Source organism: Pagrus pagrus (assembly GCF_965226575.1).
Source record: "Pagrus pagrus genome assembly, chromosome: 5".
Classification (NCBI taxonomy): domain Eukaryota; kingdom Metazoa; phylum Chordata; class Actinopteri; order Spariformes; family Sparidae; genus Pagrus; species Pagrus pagrus.
The window spans coordinates 7,945,234-7,967,089 of record NC_140189.1 but is presented as its reverse complement, the minus strand read 5'-3'; the positions used below and the strand labels follow the sequence as shown (position 1 = coordinate 7,967,089).

The window sequence follows — 21,856 nt, the reverse complement described above, 5'->3', positions numbered from 1 at the left end:
TTTATTGCAAAAGAAATCTAAGAAATCATTCGCATTAAAGGATGTACAGCTCACAGATAGGGATGTAACGGTATGAAAATTTCACACCGCAGTTATAGTGACCAAAATTATCATGGTTATCGGTAAACCGCGGTATTTTTAAAAAATGTCTTCAAAATGTTGAAAAAAACACTGATACACTGATAAATTGAAATAATTTCACCAAGATTTATATTTAAATAGATTTATTATATATATTAAAAGGGTTAGGGTACAAGCAGCCTGTTTTTGAAATGCGTCCTGTAATGTCTGCGTTACAGAGGAAGAATGAGATACTGGCAGTAGCACTCGATTGGCCAGTAGACCCTCTCTGTGAAAAAAATTTATAGAAAATGTCATTATTAATTATTACTGTCATTGTTACTTAATACTAAGGGTGCAACCAACAGATCACAAAACTCACAATTTAGATCATATCACTTTTGTGAGAAACAGGTTGGATAATTTTTTTGATCAAAACAAAAAGGATTATTGTTAAATTAATTATGAACACTCTATTTTGGCTCTTATCTCTATTTAGACACTTGTTATATTCACCATTTTATATTATTCTTAATATATAGTCTATTCTACAAATAATCCACAAGTGTTATATATTTCTGATATTACTTATATCGGCTGTCTGCTTGCTCGTCTGTTGTCAATGGACTCGGTCAATCTGATTGGTCAAATGGCTGCTGAGCCACAGGTAGACGCTGCTCCGGTGAACGGAGCTGAGATGAAAGTCAGTCATCTCAGTCAGTTTGCATTCACTAACTCAGTCCACCCAGTACGTGTTTGTCTCAAATCCTCTTCCCTGCAGCTCTGCATCAATATTTGGGGAATTATTAGGTCGACTTTAAAAAGTGAAATCTACAATTAATAAGCGGTTCAGATAACATGCCAAATCACGGATCAACTTCGTTCAGTTATACCACTATCTGGTCAGTTTACATTAGTGACAAGCAAATTAGATACACAGCAAATACACACACATCATGCACCCGAGCTTAAGGTTAATTTACCTTGCATTTTCTGAACAGTTGAGGGTGATGGCCGCGCAAATGAGTAAGTAAATTGGATGTGTTGCCGCCCCGCGCAACAACTTTCTTCTTGCAGCTCCTGCAGATAGGGCTGCCATACTCGACCAGCTGTCGCTGAGCATTCTTATAATAACCAAAATACGCCCAGACTTCAGATTTGATTCTCTTTGAAGGTGGAAAAATGCCTTGAGGGCCGCTACTATCACGTCCTCCCTCCGCCATGTCTTCTTCACTACATAACAAGCGCACGTTGCACGCTGCGCCTGCGCAGGGAGACTTGGATAAAGTATCTTGGAGTTTTCCACAAAACTTTTTTTAATTAAATCTTAAATGGTAACCTTCACCGTCGGGAATTTTACCGTGGTTTACTGTGACACCGGTAACCGTTACATCCCTACTCACAGACTGTGGTTTCTGAGTAAGTTTAGCCACAGTGTCGAAGAGAAATCAGGGGTTGTGTTTATTATTGTTTATTGGGCCAGAGAATATGCTGTTCTAGTAGCATTAAGAGCACGCTTGTAATTAAGTACACTATCACGCCATGCAAGTTAAAAAACGTCCAATTTAGATTTTCACCATGCACGTTCAATTTTCCTGCAGGCTTGCTTTAGATCTCAGGTTTCATCAGTAAACCAGGGAGTAGATTTCTTTGGTCGTCTTGTCTTGGTAGAGATCGGTGCCACAGAATCGAGGAGAGATACAGGTACTGAGTTAACTTCTTTAGTGAATTTTTCCACAGGTTTTGTCACAATCACAAAAGGGGCCAGGACCCCAGGCAATTTTTCACTGAGTGTTGCTATGATTGCCGGGCTGATATGACAAGAAGTAAAAACATTTGTGTCATCGATACAAGGACAGGCTAATGAAGCTTCAAATGTAATAAGAGAGTGGTCCGACACAGCAGAGGAGACGGAAGCAACATTCAGGGCTGACACATCTAATCCATGGGAAAGGATCAAATCAAATCAAAAAAAGAGTGTTACCACTGGAATGAGTATGTTCATGAACAAGCTGAATAAAGCTAGAAATATCAAGAAGTCCCAAAAAAGCTTTACTTAGAGGGTCAGAAGGCTTATTTAAGTGGATATTGAAATCGACAACACAGAAACATAAGAGCTGTAGGAATCAACTGAACACTGACATGATGAACATGTTCTTTATGAGTGATGGAAACTTTTGACCGTGACTGTATCTAATATTGAGTTGATGTGCAGATGAATGATCTGTGTTTCCTCTGCAGACGACAGTGTGTGTGAGCTGAGCAGCATGAATCAGTGTGAGGACAGAGAGGAGAGAGTCCCTCCCTCTAAAACCAGTCTGTGTGTGGAGCATGAAGCTCAGAGGTAAGACCACTATCTCTACCTGTCCACCACTCACATCACTCCACCATCATTATTTACACTCAAAGCTCTGTGTGTTGCGTTAAAGCCCAGAACAGCAGAGACCAGACTCTGCTGGACCTGGACCTGAGCCCAGCTGTGTGTCCTTTAAGAGTGACAAGTCAAAGAAGCGCCCCATTGAATCTAAAGGAGAACAGCCCTCTGCTGCAAAGAGGTAAGCTGCTGTTAATATCATTAAAATGTGACTGATTCATGTTTTAACTGTTAATTATCCAGAGAAGTTTTTTAGAGGTGTCAGTTTTTTTTCAGCATCGTTCTTCTTCAGTTACATTTATATTGTCACATCTGAAAGCTGCCCAGTATAACCAGTCTGCAGCTCTGCTCTCCAGTTTAACTTTCCCTCCACACACTCGTTGTGACTGTTGTTTGATGAGTGCATGAGTATAAAACACATTTCACCGAGGCTAAGAGATGCTATCTGCTAATATCTCTAATATGTCTTCTAAGAAGAAGACGATAATAAAGGAATGTTTCTGGCACAGAACAACAAGGTGTTTGAGGATGAGGTGGAGGTGACAAAGCACTTGTTAAAGGATAAGTACCGTTTTTTACAACCTGGACCTTATTTCTGGCAAAATATATGGTCATTTACTCACCCAGATAACTTTGGTGTCATTCGGCGTCGTTCGGACGAAATTAGATCCAGTGTAGCGGCGATATATCCATATAATGGGAGAGACGGGGCAGCGACACACAGCCTCTATATAACGCATTATCTGCCACGAAACTAGTTAATTTCATCAATATTTTGTTATGAAATGCTAGCGCTATTAGCCTCTGAGTCCGGGCTCGTCTATTGTCAACATCCGGGGTCTGTAGGCTGATCTACTACCTCTGACCTGGAAGATGTCGTCTCTGAGCTGCGCGCGCACCCGCGACAGCGCGCCTTGTTTACCTGTAGCTGCTGTTGCTCGTTTGACCCCGGATGTTGATAACGGACGAGCCCGGACTCGGAGGCTAATAGCGCTAGCATTTCATAACAAAATATTGATGAAATTAACTAGTTTCGTGGCAGATAATGCGTGATATAGAGGCTGTGTGTCGCTGCCCCGTCTCTCCCATTATATGGATATATCGCCGCTACACTGGATCTAATTTCGTCCGAACGACGCCGAATGACACCAAAGTTATCTGGGTGAGTAAATGACCATATATTTTGCCAGAAATAAGGTCCAGGTTGTAAAAAACGGTACTTATCCTTTAAGTCTTTCAGTCAAGTCGTCCTCCAGCAGTGTGAGGACAGATAAAGTCTGTGCATACAGCGTTACACACGAGTGTCACAACAAAACAAAATGTGTGTAGGCATGGGTCAGAGTTAACTTACAGTTTAGTTCACTCAGCTCTTCCTTCAACTTTGTTTTTACACATCACAAGTTTTGTGTAGAAAGTGGCGTACGCCTTTTTCAGGCCCCGTGACGTAAGTATGCAACTTTTATAACGAGACCCAGATTCTGCTGAACTGGAACTAGAACCTGGTTCTGAACCCAGCTCTGTGTCTTGACTGTTTTTTTGACAGGATTCAGTAAATCAGTGACTTTGTTTTGGTTTGGTTCAATATTTGCTGAGAAAATGAAGCGATGATCCACAGACTGAAATCATTCAGCTTCATGTTTTATTGAACTCTGGTGTGTTGATCCTTTTCTTGTTGATAGCTGCTAGTTTCTCCAGATGTTTCTGTGTCTGAAGAATAAAAAGAGAATTTCAGTCCCTGGTGGTCTTTCTCTCTGTCTAACTGGATCTGTAGGAGACCAGACTCTGCTGGACCTGAACCTGGACCTGGACCTGGACCTGGACCTGAGCCCAGCTGTGTGTCCTTTAAGAGTGACTGGTCAAAATATCGCCTCATTGATTTTAAAGGAGAACAGCCCTCTGCTGCACGGAGGTAAGCTGTTAATATCATTAAAATGTGACTGATTCATGTTTTAACTTATCCAGAGAAGTTTTTTAAAGCTGTCAATTTGTTTTCAGCATCGTTCTTCTTCACTCACATTTATATTGTCACGTCTGAAAGCTGCCCAGTATAACCAGTCTGCAGCTCTGCTCTCCAGTTTAACTTTCCCTCCACACACTCGTTCTGACTGTTGTCTGATGACTGTATGAGTATAAAACACATTTCACCGAGGCTAACAGATGCTATCTGCTAACGAGGCTAACCCTGATTCCACAGAGTTCCTCCATCAAATCATCATTTTCTAGTGGTGATTTGAAGGAGTCTGTCAATGCAGAGAAGAATGTTGTGGATCACTATTTCCTGCCCGAGCTCAAAGAGGAGACACTGCACACCTTTACCTCAGCTCAAAAACGTGTGGCATGTCAAACAAGCTAAAAGGGGGGCGGAGCAAGCCAGCAATGGAGTAGGACGTGTTTGCTGAGGCTCCCGCTGAACTTCTACATTACAGTTTAAAAATAGTGTTTTTCAACCTACATAGACATGCTTTGACAGAACAGCGTAAACTAAGAACCTAGGGGCATATTTAATGTAATTTCGGTTTTTGAAAGGGCTTCCAATCTGAGAAAATATAAGTTCAACGGACCACCCACGGCTAGGCCCAGGACCTCCTCGACCCAGAGTGCTAACATTGCTGACGACTTTAACTTCATTAAGACCGAACTGCAGGCGGTAAGGAATGAAATCACTAACAACATGGCAACGACTCGCACTGAGATTGACCAAATGAAAGACACGGTCAAAGAGGTTGAGAGCGGGCTGTCAACATGGACAGATGAAGTAGTCACCCTGCAAACTACGTTAGCGAGCCTGCAGAAAGAGCTGACTGACCTGAGAGGTAAATGTGAAGATATGGAAGGGAGAATGCGGAGGTGCAACATCCGCATCCTGGGGGTCACAGAGGAACCGAACTCGAGCACCACGGCGTCTGTGTCTAAATTACTTAAAGAAGTGCTGGAATTGGATAAAGATGTCCTAGTCGACGTTCACACAGAAGCCTTATGCCAAAAAAGACTGGACGGAAAGCGACGCGCCATTGTTGCTAAGCTCCATTACTACCAGGACTGTGTTGAGATCCTACGCCTAGCCCAGACCCGAGCCCCTCTTCGGCTCAATGAGAAACCTATTGCCATTTTCCCGGATTACATAGCGGCTGTGACCAGGGCACGGGCAGCATTTACGGAGGTCCGGAGACTTCTACATAACCAACAAGGGGACCGCTTTGGTATCCTGTTCCCTGCGCGGCTCTGCATCTTGTACAAAGGGGAGGACAAGGAGTTTCTGGATCCGGTACATGGACTTTGTGAAACGGCACATCATCAAGACAGTGGAAGATGGGACATGATTTGAAACGCTCTGTTTGATCCACTTCTCTCTGGGTTTCTCTCTGGTTTTCATGATGTTTTACTCACTTCACCTGATACAAGTTTATTGTGACACACCAGTTTGTGAGATCAGCAGTACAATCAACACATTAATGTCAGGGGAAACCATCTGATTCAATGTTGTCAGCAACACTTTGACTTATGGTGATTTATTGAATATGTTTGATATATTCAAGTATCATAGCCCAATATGTCAGATTACCATACCTTCATATTTGAGTTTTCAGTGTTTCCACTGGTCACTTCCAGCTTCACAGTTCAGAATCACTATTTTAATTGGATGATTATCCTGACTCGTAGCTGCTAACCAGCTTTTCACAGTGTGGAACAACTCTTCTGTGAAGAGAACAAGAGATGGTCGTAGTAACGTAGCATTAACAGAGACTTTTAATTAATTTCTCTGGCAGCAGCTTTCTTTCTCCGTCTTCTCTCAGACAGCGAGATAACCTTCAAAGACCTGGAACAGTTTCTGGGGCGCCTGACTTGCCTGTATTTATCTTATTTTTCCTCCCCCACTCTATCAGTCAGCATCAAGTGTCATACATAATTTTATTCAGGAGAACCTGAAGTTTCACTTGGCCTTTGGTAAATGGTATAGTGTTTTTCCAGTCTACTGACAGCTCAAAGTGCTTTACAACACTTGTCACATTCACACACACGTTCACACACTGATGTCAGAAGCTACCATGAGAGGTGCCGACTGCTCATCAGGAGCAATTTGGGGTTCAGTATCTTGCTCAAGAATACTTCAACATGCTGTTTTAGAGTGATTAACTATTTAATTTACTGACCATGTAGATCTGACCAAAAAAGTTCAGTAAATATAAAATGTTTTAAATTATAACAGAGAAATATATATGATCCATTGAACATGAGGCATGTGTGTAAATGTGACCGGGAGAGAATCAGATATATCTGACGCTGATCGACCGGTCACCGGTCATAGCCTGTCATGATAAACACTGGCTGATTCTGGTCCCTGGCTGTTCAATCGGTGCATCTTTAGTAATTCTTCATGATTTCTCCACAGAGTCGAGCAGGAGAGCTCAGAGGTTCCCAGTGGTCAATCTTCTCAGCAACATCAAACACACCTGGACTCAATATTTATGGTATGTACATGTACAACCCTGATTCCAGAAAGTTGACAATGTGTAAAATGTACAGTACCAGTCAAAAGTTTGGACACACCTTCTTATTCAATGGTTTTTCTTCATTTTTATTATTTTCAACATTGTAGATTATTACTGAAGACATCCAAACTATGAAGGAACACACATGGAATTATGTAGTAAACAAAAAAGTGTTAAACAAACCAGAATATGTCTAATATTTTATATTATTCAAAGTAGCCACCTTTTGCTTTGATGACAGCTTTGCACACTTCTGACATTCTTTCAGTCAGATTCATGAGGTAGTCACCTGGAATGGTTTCTTATTAACAGCTGCGCCTATTCAACAGTTAATTTGTGGAATTTCTTGCCTTCTTAATGTGTTTGAGACCATCGGTTGTGTTGTGCAGCGGTAGGGTTGGTACACAGTTCTATACAGTGAATAGTCCTATTCGACTACTGTTCTAATCCACATTATGTAGGGGTGTAACGATACACAAAAATCACGGTTCGATATGTACCTCAGTTTTGAGGTCACGGTTCGGTTCATTTTCAGTACAGCATGGGAACAAAATGCAAAACATAAATTTGCTTGTTGTTTATTCGGAACTTTTGTAAACCAACAATTTATTGTAACATTATACAAAATATGAAAATAAAATAAAAAAATAGAATACTGTTGTAAAGTGCTGCCTGGTAATAAGTTAAATTAATTATTCTCACTGTCTCTTTAAGTCCCTCTGCCAGGTTTGCGCTGTTGTTTTGTTCATACATGGGCCGAGTTTGCAGAACATGGCTCACCATGTTCCACTCAAGGGTGATGTGATGGGCAGTCACAGTTATGTAGCTCTCATTAGCTCTGGATGTCCATCCGTCAGTCGTTAGTGCTACTGCACATGCCTTTGACAAGTCTTGGACAACAGCAGATTTAGCTTGTTCATAAAGGCCTGGTATTATCTTCTGACTGAAGTGTGGACGAGTGGGTACTTCGTACCGGGGCTCAATCACCTTTAGCATGTGTTTAAAACAAGCGTTTTCAACAACTGAATATGGTCTTATCCGCTCCTATAAAAACTCTGATGGCAGTTGTTATAGCTTTGGCCCGATCTGAATTGCTAGGGAGAGGCTGCTTGAATGCCGAAGTCAGCTGCGTTTGTACTAAGGTCGTTTTTTTTTATTCTTGTAGCAGTGATATTCACACTCGGGTGGTACCGTTTCAATTGAGTTAGCATGTTTGTCGTGTTGCCGGAAACATACCCGATCTCAGCTGAACAATGTCGGCACACTGCCCTCGTTTTATCCACTTGTCTTTCTCCGTTGCAATATTTAACCAGGAAGCCGAAGTGTTCCCAAGCAGGAGACTTTAGCGACAAAGGAGGGTCTTCAAGCTCTGGTTTCTCGCTAGCGTTAGCCATGACGTAAACGGGCTGCACGTGTAGCTGCAGGCGGAAAATAAACACACGCAACTTCTGTTCCGGGAACACACCGTGCACAGCCCTGTACCAAACCAAACGTCCTGTACCGAAAAGCTTCAATACAAATACATGTATCGTTACACCCGTAATATTATGGCAAACACCACTCAGCTAAGTAAAGAGAAACGACAGTCCATCATTACTTTAAGACATGAAATTCAGTCAGTCTGGAAAATTTCAAGAACTTTGAATGTATCCTCAAGTGCAGTCGTGAAATCCATCAAACACATGATGACACTGACTCTCATGAGTACCGCCCCAGGACAGGAAGACCAAGAGCGACCTCTGCTGCAGAGGATAAGTTCATTAGAGTTACCAGACTCAGAAACCGCAAATTAACAGCACCTCAAATTAGAGCCCACACAAATGCTTCACAGAGTTCAAGAAGCAGACACATCTCAACATCAACTGTTCAGAGGAGACTGTGTGAATCAGGCCTTCATGGTCGAATTGCTGCAAAGAAGCCACTACTGTGGAAGAACAAGAAGAAGAAGAGAATTGCTTGGGTCAAGATACACAAGGAATGGACATTAGACCAGTGGAAATCTGTACTTTGGTCTGATGAGTCCAAATTTGAGATTTTTGGTTCCACCTGTTCGTTGTGAGAAGCAAAAAAGGTAAGCGGATGGTTTCTACATGCCCGCATGGGCCGCAGAGTTGAGGCAAAGCAGCCAGCAAGTGCTCAGCACCTCTGGGAAGTCCTTCAAGACTGTTGGAAAACCATTCCAGGTGACTACCTCATGAATCTGATTGAGAGAATGCCAAGAGTGTGCAAAGCTGTCATCAAAGCAAAATGTGGCTACTTTGAAGAATGTAAAATATTCAACATATTCTGGTTTGTTTAACACTTTTTTGTTAATTCCGTATGTGTCCTTCATAGTTTTGATGTTTTCAGTATTGATCTACAATGTAGAAAATAATAAAAATGAAGAAAAATCCATTGAATGGGAAGGTGTGTCCCAACTTTAACTGCTTGGTACTGTAGATAAAAACCAAATGCATCCATCCATCTGCGCCCGCTTTTCCAGTGTCATGTGGAAGCAGGCTAAGTAGGGTATTCCTGCTTAGTCCTTCTCCCAGTAACTCTTTCCAGCTCTTCCTGGGGATCCTGAGTCATTCCCAGGCCAGATGAGCTATATTATCCCGCCAGCGAGTTCTGGGTCGTTCCTTGGGTCTCCTCCCAGTTTGGTGTGCCTGGAAAACTTTCAGAGGGAGGCACGCAGGATGATCCTGATCAGATGCTTGAACCACCTGAGCTGGCTCCTTTTGAGGTGAAGGAGCAGCGGCTCCTCTCTGAGCTCCCCTCAGATGTCCGAGCTCCTCACCCTAACTCCAAGGCTGAGCCCAGCCAGTCTACAGAGGAAAGTCATTGGCCACTTCTATCTGTGATCTTATTCTCTCAGCCACCACCCACAACTCATGACCATAGGTGATGGACGAAAGAAGCCAGCAAGAACCACATCATGTTCAAAAAGCAGAGACGCAATTCATACAAAGTGCTCATTGCACCGCCCGATGACATCCCCAGTCTGGGTCAGCAGCTGTCCTTCCCAAGTGAGCACAGCAGGGACTAAGCCCCGTTTTAGCTCTCTGAGTCGCCAGATGGTTTTTGAGATCTTCCTTGGGGCCAACTGAAAGTCCTTCTGAACTCCTCCCACACCTGAGTTTTTGCCCGGGCCTGTCTGCTGCTTCAGGAGACCCTTGGGCCAACCAAGCCCGAAAAGGCCTCCTCCTCCAGTTTGACACCACTGGTGTCCACAAGCGGGTACAATGGATTGTAGAAGACTGTTTGTCCACGCAGTTTGAAGTGGTGGACCTTGCCCTGTCATTTCTTGTGAACGACTGAGCCTTTCGTGGATGCCCTTTTTATACCCAGATATCCCCCATTATACCCAAATAATGGGGGAAATCAGGGAGACCAAAGAAGACAATATAATACATACTCAAGTAATATAGCTTATCACACTATAACTCTGCATCTTTTTCCCAGGCCAGGTCCACAAGCCCTGACCTCATCCTACGAGATGTGGTGGCACCTAGGTAGTCAAGAAATGGATCCCAGGTCCGGTAGAATACAAAGGGTTTGTCCTTCAATGCTGTAGAGAAAGCCTCAAACGGAATGATACCAGTCACAGTTTGTTTCCACTGATTGAGATTGGGGGTTTTGTCAGTGATCCATAAGGCCAAGATACATTTTCGGGCACAGTGCAGTAGAATGTGTAGAAGGTCTCTGTGGCGAAAATCAACAGGCAGTTCATCCTCTAGTCCTAACAGGCAAGTCCTTGCACTCATATGTAGATGCCGCTTGAATATCAGATTTAACTGTTGAATAATTATACTCCAAAACTGTTGGATATGAGAACAGCTCCATAAACAATGAATAAATGAACCAACATCAGATTGACATTTATTACAGAGCTCTGACAGGTTAGGATTAAATCTGTGTCTGTCTACAGGAGTGATAAAAAGCCTATGCAAAATCTTGAATTGCCTCTCCCATGCAGAGTTAGACACCAGAACCCTGGAGTGCTGGCTGCACAGAGCATCCCAGTCCCCAGCCTCTACTGTACCCAAATCAGATTCCCATTTGCCTTTTACTTTACCAGAATTATCTACATTAAGATTACAGAGGATCATATACAATTTCTTAGTGAAAGATTTAAGTTGCATATTATTTACCAATAGGGATTATATGGGAGATATAGCAAGACCACCAGTGAAATCTTTTAAATTACACAAAATGAAGTTCCGAACTTGCAGAAATTTGATAAAATCCTTATTGGTGATCCCATATTTACTTTTCACTTGTTGAAATGTGAGGATTGAGCCTCCCTGAATCATGTCCGCAACAGCCCTGATGCCCTTGTACTTCCAGTCAGCAAGGCCGCCCCGTAATCCAGGTTGAAAGTCAGGTTTCTCGTGAATAGGAGTCAACAAAGAGAAGCGATTACTGTACCCCTCCAATTTCCTGACTTTATGCCAAATGTTTAACATATTCTTTAAAAGCACATTATCTTTTACTAATGTTGCCACCCTGGCAGGAGAGATATATAATAAATTCAGTAAAGGGATTTTATCTAGAGAGGCGGATTCGCAACTGAGCCACACAGAATCAGGGTCACCTATAAACCATTACAAAAGAAACTTGAGCTGTGCCGCGCACAGATAATATAAAAGAGAGGGAGCTGCTAAGCCACCATTCTTAATAGGTAGGCAAAGAAAACTATATCTCAACCTGGGTCTTTTTTTACGCCAAATAAATGATATAATAGCACTATTAAATTTTGCAAGAACTTTCTTTGACAACATAATCGGCAGCATCTGAAAGTAATACAGGAGGCGTGGGAGAATGTTCATTTTAATCAAATGAATTCGACCCAGAAGGGACAGAGGCAGGCCACACCATCTATCAAGGTCCTGTTTTATAGTTTGTAAGAGAGGGGCAATATTTAATTTATACAAATCTTTCAAGCACGGTGAGACTTTTATACCCAGATATAGGAAACCTGCTGGAGACCAGCGAAACGGCTGTGAGATATTTGGGTCTAACGTTTGAGAGCAGCAAAGAGGCATGGCTTCACTTTTAGAAAAATTTATTTTATAACCAGAAAAAGAGCCATAATTATTAACTAGTTGGGTCAATTTAGGGATAGAATGTGTAGGGGAGCTTAAAAAAATCAATATGTCATCAGCATACAGCGAGATTTTATGCTCATGATTATTCAAAGAGATTCCTCTAATACTAGTGTCTTGTCTTATGGTGGTAGCTGAAGGTTCCATAGCTAACGCAAATAGCAAGGGGCTCGGGGGACAGCCCTGCCTTGTACCCCGTTCAATAATAGTCCATTTGTGATTACAGCTGAAAGGGGCTATGTGTACAAAATCCGAATCCATTTAATAAAGTCCTCACCTAGGCCGAATTCCTTGAGTGTGAAAAATAAGTAAGGCCACTCTAACCTGTCAAACGCCTTTTCCGCGTCGAGAGAAATAACTAGAGCTGTATTGTATATGGAAGATGTTGAATAATGTTAAGCAGGCGTCTTACATTATGTGATGAAAACCTTCCCCGAATGAAACCAGTCTGGTCATTCCTAATGACAGAGAGGAGAACATTTTCCAAGCGTGAGGCTAGAATCTTTGCAAGCAGCTTCAGATCTAAATTTAGGACCGATATAGGCCTATATGAAGAGCACTCTTCAGGTGCTTTCCCCCTTTTCAGTACTAAAGAAATATTAGCCTCCATAAGAGATGGGGGGAGAGCCCCGGCTGCAAATGAGGACTGCAACATTTCAAGTAGGGGATCGACTAGAACAACATTAAACTTTTTATAAATTCTGCATTGAATCCGTAGGGGCCTGGGGCTGTTGTTGGGGAGTTGCTGGATACAATTCTTAATTTCACTCAGAGTTAGTGGTTTGCACAGGTCGTTACTCTGTTCATCTGTAATTTTTGGTAAATCCACCTTTGCGAAAAAATTAAACATATCCTGCTCTGAGAGTGGATTCAACTCAGAAGAATATAACTGCTTGTAAAACTTTTGAAAAGTGTCGTTGATTATTTTGTTATCATAGTTATGAACACCAGTTGAATCTCTGATATATGAAATATTCTGGGCCGAAGCCCTATTTCGAAGAAGGTTGGCTAAATATTGATTAGGTTTGTTAGCAAACTCATACATCCTTTGCCTCATGAAGAACATCGATTTTTCAGCCTTTTTTGTAAGTAGACTCTCTAAAGCTGCTTTAACCACTTCTATGTCATTTCTTAGCTCTTCTGATGGAGATAAGTTGTATTTAGTCTGAAGTTCATGCAGTTCAAGCTCAGGTTTCCTTTGCTCCTTTCTATTGTTCTTTTTAAGTCTAGCAGTATAAGATATGATCAGACCACGAACATAGGCTTTCATGGTATCCCATAGCAGGCCAGGGGAAACATCAGGACTCTTGTTCTCTTTAAAAAAATAGTCCAATTGCACTTTTAAAAATTTGTCAAAGTTAGGGTCATGGTTCAAGAACGTGCTATATCTCCATGGTCGGCTTTGACATGTAGGATTCACATTATTTAAGCTTATGTAGATGGGAGCATGATCTGATACAATAATGTCACCAATAGTGCTACGGTAGCCTGTTACCAATTAACCTGTTTACCTGTGGAATGATCCAATCAAGTGTTTTTAGGAGCATTTTGCAGCAACTTTCCAGTCTTTAATTGCCCCTGTCATAACTTGTTACCTGTTGCTGCTACCAAATTCAGAATGAGCCTACATTTGCAAAAATCAATTAGGCTGATGAGACTCCTACTCAACATTAAATACATTGTCTCTGGAAATCGTTGCATTCTGTTATATACTGTATGTTTAACACAATGTCCCAACTTTTTTGTGGTTGGGGTTCAACTACTACTTTTACATCTGTTGTGTTCATAATAATCTCCATTCTGCTTAATACGTGAGTGGGTTGTCAGTCTGTCCAACATGGATCTGATGTTTGGTTCCATGATTTTTAGTTTGATCGTCTCATTTATATAATATTCTGTTCCAGCTGCTGGAGATCAACATTGTCAGTTTTGTGAAGAACGAGCTGAAGAAGATCCAGAAGGCTCTGTGTTCAGATTACCCAGAATGCTCAGAGAGTCAGAGTGAGGATGATGAGGTGTTAGATGGTGAAGATGAAGAGCAGAGGAGTAGCAGCAGAGAGGCATTTCTGAAGATCACACTGAACTTCCTGAGGAGAATGAAGCAGGAGGATCTGGCTGACTGTCTGCAGAGCAGTAAGAGGATTTCTCTAAAGATTTAATATGTTGGATCAATGAGACGTTTACTGAAGTCTCAACAGATGGACGGAAATATATTCATATACTGATTCTTTGAGGAAGTAAAATGTTGAAATATTTGATTTATAATTTATTAATTAATCTTATTTGTCTTTTGCTCAATCAGGACATCTTGCTCCAGTTTGTCGACGTAAACTCAAATCTAACCTTCAGAAGAAGTTCCAGTGTGTGTTTGAGGGGATCGCTAAAGCAGGAAACCCAACCCTTCTGAATCAGATCTATACAGAGCTCTACATCACAGAGGGAGGGACTGCAGAGGTCAATGATGAACATGAGGTCAGACAGATTGAAACTGCATCCAGGAAACCAGACAGACCAGAAACAACAATCAGACAAGAAGAGGTCTTTAAAGCCTCACCTGGAAGAAATGAACCAATCAGGACAGTGATGACAAAGGGAGTGGCTGGCATCGGGAAAACACTCTTAACACAGAAGTTCACTCTGGACTGGGCTGAAGACAAAGCCAACAAGGACATACAGTTCACATTTCCATTCACTTTCAGAGAGCTGAATGTGCTGAAAGAGAAAAAGTTCAGCTTGGTGGAGCTTGTTCATTACTTCTTCACTGAAACCAAAGAAATCTGCAGCTTTGAAGAGTTCGAGGTTGTGTTCATCTTTGACGGTCTGGATGAGTGTCGACTTCCTCTGGACTTCCGCAACACGAAAATCCTGACTGATGTTAGAGAGTCCACCTCAGTGGCTGTGCTGCTGACAAACCTCATCAGGGGGAAGCTGCTTCCCTCTGCTCGCCTCTGGATAACCACACGACCTGCAGCAGCCAATCAGATCCCTCCTGGATGTGTTGACATGGTGACAGAGGTCAGGGGGTTCACTGACCCACAGAAGGAGGAGTACTTCAGGAAGAGATTCAGAGATGAGGAGCAGGCCAGCAGAATCATCTCCCACATCAAGACATCACGAAGCCTCCACATCATGTGCCACATCCCTGTCTTCTGCTGGATCACTGCTACAGTTCTGGAGGATGTGTTGAAGACCAGAGAGGGAGGAGAGCTGCCCAAGACCCTGACTGAGATGTACATCCACTTCCTGGTGGTTCAGTCCAAAGTGAAGAACGTCAAGTATGATGGAGGAGCTGAGACAGATCCACACTGGACCAAAGAGAGCAGGAAGATGATTGAGTCTCTGGGAAAACTGGCTTTTGATCAGCTGCAGAAAGGAAACCTGATCTTCTATGAATCAGACCTGACAGAGTGTGGCATCGATATCAGAGCAGCCTCAGTGTGCTCAGGAGTGTTCACACAGATCTTTAAAGAGGAGAGAGGACTGTACCAGGACAAGGTGTTCTGCTTCGTCCATCTGAGTGTTCAGGAATATCTGGCTGCTCTTCATGTCCATCTGACATTCATCAACTCGCGAGTCAATCTGCTGGCAGAAGAACAACCAAGATCCAAGATGTCTGAAACAAGAACAGAAGAATCTGCAGAGACACACCTCTACCTGAGTGCTGTGGACAAGGCCTTACAGTGTCCAAATGGACACCTGGACTTGTTCCTCCGCTTCCTCCTGGGTCTTTCTCTGCAGACCAATCAGATTCTCCTGCGAGGTCTGATGACGCAGACAGGAAGTAGCTCAAAGACCAGTCAGGAAACAGTCAAGTACATTAAGGAGAAAATCAGTGAGAATCTGTCTCCCGAGAGAAGCATCAATCTGTTCCACTGTTTGAATGAACTGAATGATCGTTCTCTAGTGGAGCAGATCCAACAGTCCCTGAGTTCAGGACGTCTCTCCACAGATAAACTGTCTCCTGCTCAGTGGTCAGCTCTGGTCTTCATCTTACTGTCATCAGAAAAAGATGTGGATGTGTTTGACCTTAAGAAATACTCTGCTTCGGAGGAGGCTCTTCTGAGGCTGCTGCCAGTGGTCAAAGCCTCCAACAAAGCTCTGTAAGTAGAAGCTATTGATTAATAAATACTATCTGCTGTCTTTCAGCAGGAGTTACGAATGAAAATGTTTTCTTTGTTTCCTTGCTGTTGTCTCTCCAGACTGAGTGGCTGTAACCTGTCAGAGAGAAGCTGTGATGCTCTGTCCTCAGTTCTCAGCTCTCAGTCCTCCAGTCTGAGAGAGCTGGACCTGAGTAACAACAACCTGAAGGATTCAGGAGTGAAGCTGCTGTCTGTTGGTGTGAAGAGTTCTCACTGTATACTGGAGAGTCTCAGGTCAGGATTCATTAATCTGTTCAACTGATGACCATTTAAAATCTGATTTATATAAGTAGACAACCAGCTAACCTGTAGTAATGTGTCCGCTCATTTAATTTGTCAAAAGACGTTTAAATTTTGGAGATAATGTCCAGACTCAGAGAATTACTTTCCACAAGAATTTTTCATCATTTCCTCCTGTTGTTGCTTTTGTTGTTAAATTATTATTATCAAGGACAGTTTCAAATATTCTTAATATGTATCTGGACCAAAAGTCAAACATAACATACAGTAAAGAAGGGCTGTGAGATATGGCAAAAAATATGATCTAAATTAGTGTTTATTGATCTCTATCAATATCTATCATGATATATAATTTGATGATTCTGCCAATCTGAAGAGTATCCTGAAGCCTGAAGAAGCCAGAGGGTTTTTAAATAAAAATGGAAAGACTAACATAAAGATCCAACTGTGTAAATATAGTTTGGTTTAGAATATCTCATCTCATCTCATTTTCTTTTGCCGCTTAATCCGTGAGGGTTGCGGAGATGTTGCCGCTTTATCGGCCCTTTCAGGGGGTTGTGGGGTTGCTGGAGCCAATCCCAGTTTCATAGGGGCGGAGGCTAGGGTATATCCCTGGATGAGTCGCCAGTTCATCGCAGGGCCCTTCTGGCGGCAGAGGCTGCCGCACAGGGTGCCAACTGCACGCCAGGAGCAATTTAGGGGTACAGTATCTTGCTCAAGGATACTTCGGCATGTAGCTCAGTTCCGCCCAGGGGAGCCAGGGTTCGAACCAGCGACCTTCTGGTAGTCTGCTGCTCTACCCACTGAGCTACAGCCGCCCCAGGTTTAGAATATATTTTGTAATTATAGAATATTCTGAATAACCTCTACATTTATCCTTTTCAATCATGTTTTAGCTGCCTAAACCAGGTGGGGGTCAGTAACCTTTACTATCAAAAGAGCCATTTTTGCCCCTGTCCCTCAGCAAAAAAATCTGTGCTGTCTCCAGTGTGCTTTGTGCACCTGACAGCACAGTTGTGTCCATTGCAGCGATTTCACACACAGACTACATGAAAACTAAAATCGTATTTGGTGAAACATGGACAGCAGGCTATTCATTCTTTAATGCTTTTTGATTTAATCTCGGATTTCTACCATCGATTATGATTACTGGATCAGTTAGTTACCAAAGAGTCCGGCCCTCTCTGCTGTGCTCCAGGGCGAGGAATGTGATGATGGCACAGCGCTCAGTGGGGAAATATTGATTTAAGGTTTGTGTTGGCTGATATTTTTACAACTGAAAGGTATTCATGGAATAAGTATTACACTTAAGTATAAGCGCAAATACGGAAGTGCAAGTACGCAAGTAACACTGCTGGTTTCAATGTTTATGAAAACACTCACGTTTGCTCGACGTGCTTCAATATCAATATTTCCCCACTGAGCGCTGTGCCATCATCACATTCCCTGTCCTGGAGCGCAGCAGAGACGGCCGTAAAAAACAGTAAGAAAAATAAATGAATAAATAAAAACACAGTACAATTTTAAATTGTATTTTAGTGTGAGTTAATCCTTCTTTATTTATCCCCATACAGCAGTCAACCTAGGGCTGGGCGATATGGCCAAAACTGTTATCATGATATGTTTTTTTATATTGATCAATGTCAATAATTATCACGATATACAGTATATTTAACAATAATAATGTTGAATTGACAGTTTAATACACTTTAATGCCTCTTGTTCTGTAAGACCTGACGTGGTTCGGACGTGCAACCAGACCACACGTCAGCGATGACATCTCTGAGCTGCTCTAACTTTACCCTTCAACCGGGCTTATAGGCATCATATCTTTAGCGATACAGTACGTAACTGCGCTGGTTCTGTCTTTGTGTCGCTTCGGTTTCTGCTCATATGGGGTAATGGCTGAAAAAGCAGCGGCAACTGTTGGTTGTCGACCTGAAGTTTGACTAGTAGAAGCAGTGGGGCTGGGCTGTTGGCTACTTGAGGGGAGGCTGATTCTAGCATGATGGCGCTAACTCATGCTTTCGGAGTACTGTTTGGGACGGTACCTTTTGAGATGATGGAAGAGGTTGGTGGTGTTTCCAGTTCTGCTGAGGACTGGTTGCTGACACATTTTGCACCTAATGGTGGTCTGTGCTTTGTCAGACTATAGTTAGCCGAACTATTTCCAAATAACCAAAGTGGTATGACTTTTCTTGAGTACAATTTCTCCGTCTTTCGCAGTTTCCTCACACTCGGTTTCGAGTGGACACACAGGTGGTGAGTAGTTGTGAGAGGGTCCGGAGACATGTATCAACCACATGCATCTGTTTCTCTGCTGTATGATTGGCTGTTGATGTAGTGTTTTCCAGGTAAAGGAAAATGGACTCAAAAATAACAATCGAAAATAAATGTCAAAAATGTATCATCGTTATCGTTATCGAGAATTTTATCATGAAAATGATCAAGATCATTTTATCGCCCAGCCCTAAATCAACTCTCGGACTTGAGCATAAAACACAATGATGACACAACTCAGGAACATTGAAATAATCACAACTTGATTGAACAGATACAATTCTGTGTAGGCTGCGCATTTTTACTGTCGGAGAAGTAAGTTCCCGGCAAACCCATAATACTGATGCAAAGGACACAATACGAGAAATGGAAAGAGCCAAAATGTGTAAGTCCACGACTGACAAATTAACAAATGCACTGGCGAAATTGATTGCAGTGGACTGTCGGCCATTCTCGGTGGTAGAAGATCAGGGGCTAGAAGCGGTGCTACAGACAGCGTCGTCTGACCTAACTTATGAACTGCCATGCAGAAAGACAATTTCAAACAAAATTCATCAGCTTTATGACACTGAAAAGCAAACGTAAGCTCATTTATGTGTCTATTCATTGATTCAGTCATATACCAAAATCCATTTAAATTGAAAAATGTTACTTCTCGTGTCAAATATTGATATGCGATTAATTGAGATTAATTAATTACAAAGCCTCTAATTATTTGGATTACATTTTTTTAATCGAGTCCCACCACTAGTAAATAAATGAGCACTGCGGCTTATTGTAACAACTGTTTGAAGCCTCACTTGTGCCGCTAACAGCAGAAATACCACAGGAACAAAACTCTTTAGCAGACTAACGTGGGAAAGCATTTTCATTCTCAGAGTGGTCACTGGGATGGAACCTTTTTAGTGGATGGAGAAGATTATTTGGTGTTTTGCTGAAGCACAAAACCTTACAGATGCAGACCTGCCAACATGTACGCATTTCTCGTACATGACCCTTAAGTACGCTTGTACGAATTGCTGCTCTCCAGGTACGCATTTTGTTGCATCTCACAGTTCGCCGGTTTTAGTTTCTATGCAAGTTCGATCTATGAAGTTGATTCTGCCGCTGAGCCACAACAATCTGCGTGTAAGTAGAGTTAAAAGCTTTTGGCCAATCAGAGCGCTACATTTTAACACCCTTGCCCACCTGCCCCTCCTAGCGAAATGCTTCGCACGTTCAATTCATTTCAGTGCCTAAAGCAAGCCAGGGTGGACGGATAACCAATCCCTCTTCGCCCGCTTGCTGTCACTGCTAATCGCCTGCATCCCTATAGTTCTCAGCCAATGCAAACAGCATTGAAAAGGTAAAATTAAGACGTTGAGTTTACCGGACGGTGTTGTTAACCACTCGTCAAAGTTACTGTGTGTGTGTTGCAAATAGTAGTGTAGCGCCAGTTAAAATTAATGAAGCTTTTACTGGTGGTGGTCTGAAGTATTTTATTCCTCGAAGCAATTCTTTATGACCAACAACAACAAACCATGTAAGAGCTAAAATAAAAACAAATAAAAAGCCATTAGTTCATAGATCTATAATTAGCTTGTGGCATTTAGCTTTACTTTACATAAAACAAACTTAAATTTCAACACAAACATAAATTCCTTTATCCGTAATTTTCCTTATATCCATGTGATGCTTGTTTACCTTCCTCATCAATTTACCGTCCATTCGCATCTTTTCCGTTTACCAAACCCTTTCAAAATAAAACACATCCGTTTAACAGGAAGTGTCAAAATAAAATATTTAAAATAATACATAGTGAAAAAAAACTAACATGCACTATGTTGATGTCCTTTACAAGTAGGCTAACCGCAACGTTTCACCGAATCCATTACTGCTACAGACAAAACCGAAAAAACAATATACTGAATATACTGAACTGCCTCAAAAAAAGGTTTGGTATATTGTATATTATGTATTATGGTGTTAGGTATCTCACTGGTAGGTGGGCAACGGTGGAGCGCACATGGTTGGTTGGTTGGTTGGTTGGTTTACTTTATTAATCCCTCTGAAGGGAAACTGATTGTCACTCTGTACGTACAACATCCAGCACACAATACTACAACATGACAAGCATTGACAACTCAGGCAGTACAATAAGTGCAATGCAATGCATTACTTAGCATAGCACACAACAGAAAAACAACAACAATCAACAACAATGTTCATTAAAAAACTTCACTGCACCAGGTACAAAAGACCTCCTGAATCTATCTGAGGAACATCTTGGCATCACCAGTCTGTTGCTAAAAGAACTCTTCAGTTCATGGAAAAAAACATAGAGTGGGTGGTCCTTATTGTGCAGAATGCACCAGAGTTTCCTACCCACCCTCTTCTCCATGACCACCTCTAAGGAGTCAGGAGGCAAACCAATGATAGAACCTGCCTTTTTTATCACTTTGTTAATCCTGTGTCTGTCCTCAGACTTCAACCCCCACCCCCAGCAGACAACAGCATAAAAAGGCACACTAGCTAAAATACTATGAAAAAACACATTCAAGAGTGGCCTGCTAACATCAGATGATCTTAGCTTCCTGAGGAAAAACAGCCTGGACTGGGCCTTTGTGAAAATAGCACGGGTGTTCTCTTTCCAGTCCAGCCTATTATCCACAAGGATGCCGAGGTATCTGTAGTGGGGGACAACCTCGATAGCCACATTCTTGATAACTACCGGAGTGACTGGTGTCTTTTTCCTTCTAAAATCAATAACAAGTTCTTTTGTCTTGTTTATGTTTAAAATAAGGTGGTTATCGTCACACCATTTAACGAAGCTGTCTATTTCTCTTAAGTAGGATGTGTGGTTGTCTCCAGTGATGTAACCTACAAGAGTCATCAGAACATTTTTGTAGATGACAGTCAGACAACAAGCTTGACCTACAGTCTGATGTGTACAAAGTAAATAAAAATGGAGACAAAACAGTACCTTGTGGTGCCCCTGTATTTGTTAAAATAGTTTTAGATACCCCATTACCCATTTTCACAAACTGGGGTCTACAAGTGAGGTAGTCCATAACCCATTGGGCAGTACAGCTATTTATATTCCAATCGAGTAATTTCTTAACTAAAGTGTGTGGCTGGATAGTATTAAAAGCATTTGAGAAATCAAAAAATAAAATTCTTACAGATGCACCAGCTTTCTCCAGGTGA

The 21,856-nt window shown here is 42.0% G+C and overlaps 1 protein-coding gene across 1 annotated transcript in view; it reads left to right on the top strand.

Annotated features, from left to right (window-relative positions):
- Positions 1 to 21,856, top strand: part of LOC311256832 (protein NLRC3-like) — a 34,921-nt gene that overhangs the window by 5,394 nt on the left and 7,671 nt on the right. Inside the window, exons 2-8 of the mRNA XM_084352198.1 lie at positions 2,302 to 2,404; positions 2,490 to 2,615; positions 4,206 to 4,343; positions 6,825 to 6,903; positions 13,916 to 14,144; positions 14,314 to 16,111; positions 16,211 to 16,384. Coding sequence (XP_084208324.1) covers positions 2,328 to 2,404; positions 2,490 to 2,615; positions 4,206 to 4,343; positions 6,825 to 6,903; positions 13,916 to 14,144; positions 14,314 to 16,111; positions 16,211 to 16,384 — 2,621 coding nt within the window. The 5' untranslated portion in view covers positions 2,302 to 2,327. The remainder of the gene's footprint in view (positions 1 to 2,301; positions 2,405 to 2,489; positions 2,616 to 4,205; positions 4,344 to 6,824; positions 6,904 to 13,915; positions 14,145 to 14,313; positions 16,112 to 16,210; positions 16,385 to 21,856) is intronic.